The sequence below is a fragment of the Anopheles darlingi genome, chromosome 2 (genome assembly GCF_943734745.1).
Source record: "Anopheles darlingi chromosome 2, idAnoDarlMG_H_01, whole genome shotgun sequence".
Lineage (NCBI taxonomy): Eukaryota > Metazoa > Arthropoda > Insecta > Diptera > Culicidae > Anopheles > Anopheles darlingi.
Window position 1 is genome coordinate 30,114,403 of NC_064874.1, and position 10,000 is coordinate 30,124,402.

General features: G+C 48.1%; 2 protein-coding genes across 2 annotated transcripts in view; both read left to right on the forward strand.

Moving 5' to 3' along the window:
• LOC125949769 (26S proteasome non-ATPase regulatory subunit 8) overlaps positions 1 to 10,000 on the forward strand; it is a 594,091-nt gene that overhangs the window by 513,951 nt on the left and 70,140 nt on the right. The gene's annotated exons all lie outside the window — the stretch shown is intronic.
• LOC125949751 (endochitinase-like) lies at positions 3,613 to 5,120 on the forward strand. The gene is made up of 3 exons (XM_049677076.1): positions 3,613 to 3,645; positions 3,726 to 4,335; positions 4,414 to 5,120. The coding sequence occupies exons 1-3, from the start codon at positions 3,633 to 3,635 to the stop codon at positions 5,045 to 5,047; spliced, it is 1,257 nt and encodes a 418-aa protein (XP_049533033.1). The 5' UTR covers positions 3,613 to 3,632; the 3' UTR covers positions 5,048 to 5,120.

Consider the following 10,000-nt stretch of genomic DNA (forward strand, 5'->3'; position numbering starts at 1 on the left):
AATTACAGAGTATAATTTTGGGTTGATTTACGACCATAATCCGTGCTGAAAGTTCCGCTGACCGGTTACCAAACCACATCACGGCGAACGGTTTGTTCGTTTCCATTCGGCTCCTAAGCGGCCTAGCTTTTGTTCAGTTTTTGCTAGCTGCCAAAACTGTTGAGTAAGGTTGATTACTATGTAAGCTAATATAACTGACCCTGATATTTTACTGTATTCAAACATGTCTTCAAAGCTTAATTTTAAAGCGTCAAACTAAAAATTTCCTGAAGCATTAAATGGCTCATATATTCATGTGTAATAGATTGCTTTACTATCGGTAAATTATGAAACGGCAATTTAAATAGAAGAAATGAAATCGCTATTATTGATTTGTGACGACATCTGCAATCAAAGCAAAGCTATTAAATACCACTGAAGCGACAAAACGATTATTAATTCAATTATCTACATTAAAAGGTGAACCAGTCAGAGAAGTCTTTGAACAGTTATTGAACTGAAAACAGAAGTCAATTATCTGTTCTTTTTAAATTATTCCAACCATAAACTCGACTCCTTCCCTTTCTGCACGGGCTGAGCCTTTTGAAATGCCTTCACTTGAAGAGGCACTTACAGGTAACAAAACGCTTTGAGTATCGGCAAAAGAATTGCGTTTGCAAAGGACACCAGAGGAGGGAGTAGGATGAGGCGGGGGGCTATGTTGTGGCTCAATTGTAGCTCAGATTGCTCAAGGCACCAACACACCGACACCAGACTGGAGGGTGGTGCTGGTGGGCAGCTGTTTTCACCTGACGACGGCGCGCTTTCCACCACGGCAGGACTAACCGGTTAGTGGATCGATTCCTACGCACACAGCCGCAGACATGGTTCGTAGCACGCATGTCCCAAATGAAGGTGGAGCCTCGGTCGCGCTGTTTACGCTTATTTGCGTTGCGGTTGGAGTGCGCCACTGCAAACATGTTTCCTTTGTTTTAGAATCAATTTCTAGCGGGCACCGTTGTGCCCAAAGGTGTATTTACTTTATGCTATATACTACACTGTTCCTGGTGCCCCATGTGGTACAAGTTTGCTTGAAGGGATATCATAGCAATGGAACTTCTGTTTGGAATGGTGCGCACTTATTTGAAACTGCGGAGGACTTGTGATACATGTATGAGAAGGATTGATTTTTTTGTCGTAGAACTTTGCATGTGAACATTCAATTGCCATCCTCATTCTATTCATAGACTTTCGAAAAGTCGGCAACATATGAACAGTGTTGCTATATTATATTATTAAATTACGATGAAAGCGTTGCAAGCGAACAAACTTGATTAAAACCCTTTCTATGAGAGGCACTTTATATGTATTTACGTTAGCTATACTTTTGTTGTATCAGATCTAAACTAACTATCCCATTATGAGCTGCATGAATCATATATTATTAACATGCGTGAATTCAATGTATGTAACGCCACTGTCTGACATGTTTTGGTATTGATTCAGCCACTACAATGACGTTGCACCGGTTGACTGTCTGTCTACCTGTCTATGTATTATGATGTCTAACCTTTGCTAATTTACTACGACACGAATGTATGAGCCATGAAACCGCACATTGTGCATCGATTAAAGGGGTTTTCAATAAACCCTTTCGTAAGTATTTGCTGAGCTCGCTCCATCAGGGCAGGGAGTGGAGGGAGGATCCCTTGTGGATCCGTGCCGTAACATTAGCATCTGTCACCGGACATCTGATCAGGAGCAGGGAACATGGTGTCGGCTACTTTGCGGCCGCCGCAGCAGCAGCAGCAACAGCAGCATGAAAGTAAGCCGCCGTAGGCAAGAAAACTGGAAGCCCATCGACGTCCAGCCCGGGTCGTTCGCCGGTGCTGGCCTCACTCGACACTGCCGTGGCATTATTAATTTGCGGTGGCTCGCTGACGTCTTGGATCAGGACCTTGCCCAAAATTAAACCCCGAGGTGTCAAAGAGATCGTTACGAGCAGTGTGCAATGGAACGAGCCGAAGCGGAGACCGCTTCCAGAAACGATATGCCAATTACTGTTGACCGAAAGTAATTGCCGTCGGAGGATCGAGGAGGAGTGCCGAGGTGGCCTTCAGAGAGAGAGAGAGAGAACGAGGTTGCGATGGGGTCGCGGAGGCTGCGGTTTCGTTTGCATGCATGAAGCATAAGGCGGTATGCGGTCCCATTTGTCGAAACAATCAACGACGATCCTGTCTGCCGCCGTTGGTGCACGGAAGGAAGTGCTGATGTGAAGCGAACGCCAAGCCGAGTAGCGGCACGCCGGTTAGTCCACAAAGGGAGTGCAAGTGCGCACGAGGAAGGAGCACTTAAGGGAGCGGGCCCTGGACAAAACCACAGCGCCAAGTAGGCCGTGCGGACTTAAATAGTCGCCACACGAACGCTTTAAAAGCCAGCTAATAATAACGATAAATATTTATTTCATTTTTACACGTACAAAGAGCACACAAGCGGCCGCCGTCCACACCGAGCTGATGCTGCACCCTGGCAGCCGCTCATGGAACTCCGTCCGTCCGTCCGTCGTTACTCACCCGTTACCGAATCCAATGGATAGCTGATGTGTAAAATTTATTTATAAACGCATTTAAATATAATAATTTAATTTGGGCCGTCGGCAGGCGGCCAGAACGATGGCGCTGGTACGTTTACCTTTTCTCCCGATTCGCTCCGCTCCGTGCTTATACGATCGCCGACGATGTTGAAGGAGCAGATGCAGCTCAACCGAAGTGGCATGTGGAAGTGGCTACGATTGCAAAGACGCTACGGGAGAAGGCCTGCCACCGAGTCGCTTTTGGTTCGTGGTTATAACAGTGACAAACGAGAAAATTATGGTCGATTGCCATGGTTTTTAACCGTTCCCTCATTCTCTGCCGGCTTTCCCGTCAACAAGGTGTCAAATGAAGTGTTTCGTAAATGTGGTCTTACTTATTCGGGATCTGCATGTTAGTGAAAGTGAAGAAAATGTATATGATAAATAAAACAGAGTTTGATTTGAAAAGATAACATTCCTTACACAGCTTGTTAACACCTTGTTTTTATCGCGGGCCTTAGTATCAGTTATCAGCATCAGCACGATACGGAAGTTTTCTTGCGATAGTATAACGATGTGTCAGATATTTGTTTTCACAAGCATAAAGTCGAATTATATTTTTAATAACAAATGATTACAAATCTGATTAGGGAGACACGTTGTACACATTGAATGTTGTTCGCCTCAGTTACTTCTTCCTTTCCTCGATTTAGTTTCCGGTTATAACCGGTGCATGTTAACTGGGTCAAGCTGGAATTGAACACCGATGCAGACGAATAGAAATGCTAAACTCAAACCGACACGCTCGTGCCGGATTTGTTATGTAACTAGAATCGAACGAGAGTCAAATTGATAACCTCTATCTCGGTTCCTTTAAACAACAAAACTCGTACCAGTTTTGAATGCTGATAGCATACACGAGTTCGGTGGTTCATCTCTCTCCTTCTTTGTGTGCCAGAATGTTCTTGGCAATGGCATCAGCTGAACCTGCTGCCAGAAGTTCAAAAACAAGTTTGTTTAGTCTCGCACCAGACAGCTGCCAGATCAGTGGTGTTACAGGAGTAGAAGGAGCATTTCCAAGATGTTTAGTGCCGGTAAATAATAGGAAAATGGAGAAAGCTGTGAGTTTAATGTGGTTCAATTACGATCTCTTGTTTCTTGTCCCAAAACCTAGGGCGTCTCTACCTGGTGGTGTTCCTGTTGGCACCGATAAGCCTCTGTTTCGCGCAGGAAACGCGTTTGGTTTGTTACTTTACCAACTGGTCACCGGATCGGGCAGGAGAGTACTCGTTCCAAGTCAGCGACATACCGGTCGATTTGTGTACCCATGTGACGTACAATTTCGCTGCCGTCGATTCGGAGAGCTTCGAGATCAAGTCTTCGAACCCGAACTTCGACATTGCACAGGAAGGATTTAAGAAGTTTGCCGAACTGAAGGAGTCGAACCCGGACCTGAAGCTATCAGTGGCGGTTGGTGGTTGGGCGCACGGTGGTGATGCGTTCCATAAGATGGCCTCATCGTTGGATGCGCGGCAAACGTTCATCTCCAGCGCGATACGGTTCATGGAGCGGCACAGTTTCGATGGTATCGAGATCGTTTGGGTGTGGCCTGGAAGCCCGGAGCGCGGTGGCACTGCAAGTGATAAGGATAACTTCTATCTGCTGGTCAATCAGATGAAGCGTGAATTCCAGAACGCTGGCCATGGTTCGTGGGAAGTGGCTATACAGGTGTCAGTGGATCGTTACCGAATCGATCTGGGCTACCATCAAAGTCGCCTGTGCGAGTAAGTATCGATCGTCGTCGTCGTCGTCGTCGTTAAGCGGATGGAAGCTATTAACAGGAACACTGTTTTACTTTGCAGGGCTGCTGATTTTGTGCACATTGCCGGATACGATCTGCGTGGATCGTGGAATGGTTTCACCGATGTGCACAGCGCTATGGACAATCGGCCTCACGATAAGGACAATTTGAAGGATTACACCGTGAAAGGAGGTGTTCGGCATTGGATGAGCAACGGATGCCCGGCGAATAAGATCGTCCTAGGTGTCCCACTGTTTGGCCGAACGTACACACTGGCGGACAGTGGATCGCACGGCCTGGCTGCTCGTTCTACCGGTCCCGGTACTTCGGGCCCTTACACGCGTGACCCCGGATACAGAGCTTACTTTGAAATTTGCGAAGAAATGAAACAATCAACGTGGACTGTCGAGTGGGACGCGCAGGGTATGTGTCCGTACGCATTCCTGGGCAATCAGTGGGTTGGATACGAGAACATCAACTCGTTGGATGAAAAGGTCGAGTTCGCACAGTCCGAACGGTTGGCCGGAATATACGCATTTTCGCTGGACTTGGACGATTACAGAGGGAAGTGTGGAGTAGCCTATCCGCTCATGAAGAATCTCTTCCAAGCGTACAGACCAATTCGAGCTCCGCTGTTCTCGGACGACGATCCGGTTGATTTCCCCGTCATACGTTCTCGCCGTGATGTCGAGTGAATCCAACATATGCGCAGTCAGTTTTGATGGGCGAATGGGATAAGCTTTGCGAGTATCACTTTCTAATAAAATGTTGCAGATATTCATTGTCTTGTACTTGGTCTTTATCGCCGACATGTAGCCGGCAAGTCGCTCACGATGTTGACTGCTGTCCATTTCGTATGCGCTGTTAGGTGACAGCTTAAGTACTCTGTAAGTAGCTTCTTTTGCTCTGGCTCTTGAGTTGACAACAAATGATCCAAATCCAGTTGCTTTCTCGGTATCTACTTGGAAACTCCTAATGTCTCACCTAATGAATGTATTGTTTTGTCATGCCAGGCATCTATTCTAATTGAAAACATGCAACTTAGAGCATGTCGAGTGAATGTTGAAGCAACTCCCTAATCTCTAAACTTGACACCAACGAGCTGATAGTAACCGAGCAATGGTCCTATTCTGCTGAATCCAAAGCATCATGTTGCGATGTAAGACCGTTTACGCCCAAACGATCCGAACGCAGGCTTCCGGTTCGGAGGCAATAAAGGGTTGACGGATGATGGATTAACAATCCGCAACCGGCGAGCAGCAAGGTTGGCATGGAATGGCCAGCAAACGGCGATTCGGACGGACCACCACCGAAGGCGCGATGAGTCAACGTGTAAACATTGGCCACGAAGCGAACCTCCAGCGAGCTCTAGAGTGCCACTTGAGTGTCGAGAGTCGAGAACAAACGCAGCAGGTTATATACAGCCGGGGCATAACATTTCATTAATCGAAGACGTCCTCACAGACCACAGGAACGGGGAGCTAGCCCCTGGGCCTGGGGGTTAAACCAGTTGGTTCAGTCAGCGATGGTACGGATCTTAGTTCCACAGTTTGTTTTATTAGCCCCTCGTCGCTCACATCGCTGTTTGGCCCCCGAGTTGGCAAACCAGTCAGTCGTCTGCGCCATTCTGCAGCGGCTAGACGGTTGGTACGATCGTAAAGGTGATCGTGCTGGCAAGCAACAGCCATCGGTTCGGTACTCACGCTCGTACCATAAGCCAATATCTTTTCCGCTTTTACGAGCTTCTGTTGGGGTTGTATTTTTGTTTTCACACCTTCACAACATCGTGTACTGTCGGAGCTGCGCGTAACTGCTCTCTTTCTTGTTCCCCTGTGCACCCCCTTCAGTGCGCTTCAGTTGTGTGAGATGGGATGGCAAAAGTTGTTCCATAAAACGACACAAAACTGGAGCCGAAGAGTGGTGGATGGTGGAACGGCTGAAGTAGTAGGAACCAGCGAAGTAATTCGTTAGGCCACAAGGCCCAGACTGTACCAGTATCGGTCACTTGGAGGGGGTAGAAACCTCGAACGAACGGCTTCAGCGATCGTAAACTAGAAAATCAAGGTGTGTGGTTCGCCAATTCATTATCACTCGTCGTAGATTTTTTTAAAACATCACGATAACTTCAACTTATAAATGGTTTCTTGCTTATGGGCGTGTTTTCTCGTTACGGTTTGGAAAACCTTCAATAGGAAATCCCCCGTTCATCCTTTGCTGTTTCATTTTAATGGATACATAGCGACGGTCATGTAGGCAATGATCCAAACACTAACAACACTTCCCAAACGCATATGGTGTGCGGATGCTTGGAATGCGTGTGGCCATTGTTCATAATGCCAGTTGGAATAGATGAGCATAACGACTACGAGCGTGAGGGATGGCCAGATTGGTCATTTGGAACCTTGAACAGCGAGGAGCGCAAACTGCAAGCGTAAACGGAAAATTGATAATAACAATAATAGTGATTGTCTGATAACTTCATCCAGGTAAACTAAATACGGAAGCTAGCCTCGTTGCACTTCGATGCCCATTGCAACGATCCGTCATCCCTAAGCGACCTCTTCTTCTCCATCTCCAGCAGGGCGTCGACTGTACGGACAAAAAAGTAAAATATTTGCATTATTGTGTTTTAATCACTTAATCACAATTTAATAGTGTTTCCCAAGAGCCAACGAGCGGCCGCCGGTAGTGCTAGTAAATTAAAAAGCAATCTATTTGTCCGACCGGAGTGCGTGTGGTCGCTTGCGGGTGCTTCAGCTCGGTTTCTCACCCATCATAGACCAACGCCGCTGTTTGGGCCACGTCGTATCGAGGGTGATGGCCCGCCAGGACGTCAGGCCATCCCATTATCAAGGCGGTAGCACTTACCGAGCGGAGCGGAGAACCAAAAAAAAAAGAAACGACGGGCGGAGGGAAACTTATCCAAGGATCGGTGACAAATTGACGCAATCATCATCATCATCGCCACTGCCGCTGCCACTGCCGTACTGACGCAATGCGGCCAAGCATTGTGGGTATTGTTGAGCCGCTACCGCAGCCGGTTCCCTTTCTCTCTTTCTCTCCCTCTTTCGACACCATCTCGGTATTTATGGGTTGTGGAGTAGGCATGCAATCTGTAACCTGGCCGCACGTGCTTACACGCAGGCTGGCAGGCTGGCAGGCAGCGGGGCGTTGGAAATAAATGTGGCCATCCCTCACACCAACCTCGCACGGGTGACATTATGAGCCCAATCAAACGCCATGCCTAATCGGAAACGTCTTATTTCGGGAGCAACGGTTGCGAGAGTGGCCGGAAAAGTGATAGGGGGGGGGGGGGGGGACATTGGGTTGAAACCCGGTTTCACTATTCCGGTGATGGCTCATTACATTTCCATTTGAGTGCCATGTGAGTGTGCGTGTGTGTGTGTGTGTGCTCGAGGCGTTTCCCCTCTGGTACGGTAAGGACATTAACTAATATTTGCCATTTTTGGCATCTTTACAGCCAGCCGAAAAGCGAATCGTAAGGTTTGAAATGGTGCGAACATGCATTTCATCCAAATTTGAAGAGTAAAGTGGCTGGACCAACACACTGCAACCGTGGTTCTCTGTTTTTCCCATTGTTTTGGCAGGAGCAAGATGTAACCGCACACACAGGCCACACCGGGAACGGGATTTATTGCGTTGGGTTTCGGTCAATAAAGCGGCAACGTGCTAGCTTGAGCGATGGAAATATATTTGATTTAGCACTCTGCGTCTGGTCATCGTCTGAGTTTCGTTTCGGGTAGCAGCACGGTGGCTTTTCCGTCTACAAGCGCGCTTGCGAAATTGCAAATGTTTCCATTTTCACGAAACCGAGGATACAAACAGTTACTGCAGGAGCTCACACCTTAAAGCCACCTTACGGCCCGGAATCGTTGGACTCAGAATTCAGAAGAAGCCTTGTAATGCTTGCGCCGTCTAATGTTCGACGAGTGCACGACGGCATGTATGGCGTGTTCGTTTTGCGAGCTGCCATCGAAAAATGCTGTAAATAATAATGCTATAAACCGGCCGCTGACTGGGTTTTTTATGCGCGTGTGTGTGTTTCGCTGCAAAAACCCATTTCCGTTCGGCCAGAAGCTCGGCCGTGGTCGTGCAACCGGCCGAAGCCTTCACCGGCTCACTTATCTTTCAAAACCTGAACAACTCAGATCGGTCTCGTCCACCGTCAGTCAGTCAGTCCAATCCGTCTTTTCAGCACATTTCGTGTCCGTACTCGTATGATCTCGAGAGACAGAGTGGCATCACGAAGGTGGCAGAAAGATGGAGGTGACCCCGCACTCTACCCCTGCCGCTGCCCTAGTTTCGGTGCGCTAAACATACACTCTTCACACTTCACAAAAAGGACCGCGGCGCGGCTCAAGTCCCGCAGGCGATCGGTCGCCACAGTCGCCGACACTTCAGCCGCGGCCGCCAGAACCGAAAATTAAAGCTTTTAAAAACTCTCGGTCAGTTTGTTTTACGACTGGCGGCCCCTTGCGTTCGGCCGCATCTTCAATCCTTTCGTGGAGTCGCCGTGGAACAGATCGATGCTCGTCCCTGCTCATTCGTTCTCTCTCTCTCTCTTTCTCTCTTTTTGGATTGCACACACACACACACACACACACACGTTTGAACACGCAACCGTAATCATCGCTCCTTTTCGGAAACCCGCACTCCGTGCTGAAGCTAAATGGTCCGGCATCCTGCAAGTTGGCCGCCGACGTTCGCGGTCTTCGCTCCTTTTAACATGTTTAGCCTTCGGGGGGTGATCATAGGCTTCAGTTCTAATTTAAATTTTTCGATTTTTCTTCCCCTTCTCTCATGGGAGCGCGCTGGCTTAGAATGGAAGAAGAAGAAGGGCACACACACACGCGTGGCCGGTCTCCGAGAATCACACATCTCGGCGGCCAACGCACGAAACGCTCGTCGGTCCCGAAATGAATAATTGCCCCGCGGATATTTCGGGCCACTCCTATGGCCAGTGGCTATGATCTTCCAGCAGTTAGGTGGTGAGGAGTATCTGTAGCAGGTAGGAAAGGAAATGAAAGGGGAAAGAAATCCAAGAAAAATGAATAGAAAGAGGACCACGATGGGCCACGAAAATCGAACCGGTCGACGGGCCGCCGACAAAAGAACGCGGAAACCCTCGACGAGGTCCGATTTCACTATTCAAACAAAATCAAATTATGAGTCCTGGGCTGGGCGCTGCTGTGGCCAACGCGCAACCAACCCCTTTTGGGGGCGCGTATTGGTGCCGACCGCGGCACCGTAGGCCAATTTATCAAACGAACGAGAAAACGATTCCTAATTAAAGGGTCGGCGTCGGCATAATTTGGCTTTTTAATATTTTATTTGTTTGTTTCTAGTGTTATAATTTGTTTTCCGCGCACCCAGTACCGGGATCGAGGCATGGGTGATGGGCGCCCAAAGGAAAGGGTTCGATTCTTCGTGATGGATCACAAATCGTAATCGAATCGTGCAGCATTTTCCACATTCCAGTCCGCCGTTTTTTCGTGCGTTCTTGCAATGTGATAGGCGATCTTGAGCATTTAATTAGGCAACACTTTAAAGTGGAATCGATTTCCTGGTGGCAAATTATTTATCCTTCGATAGTGTTTCTATATGTTTTAGGCTTCTCTAAAGGTCAC

Coding starts and splice junctions, on each gene's coding strand:
- LOC125949751 (XM_049677076.1), top strand. Junction 4,336..4,413: donor CATCAAAGTCGCCTGTGCGA/GTAAGTATCGAT, acceptor TTTACTTTGCAG/GGCTGCTGATTTTGTGCACA.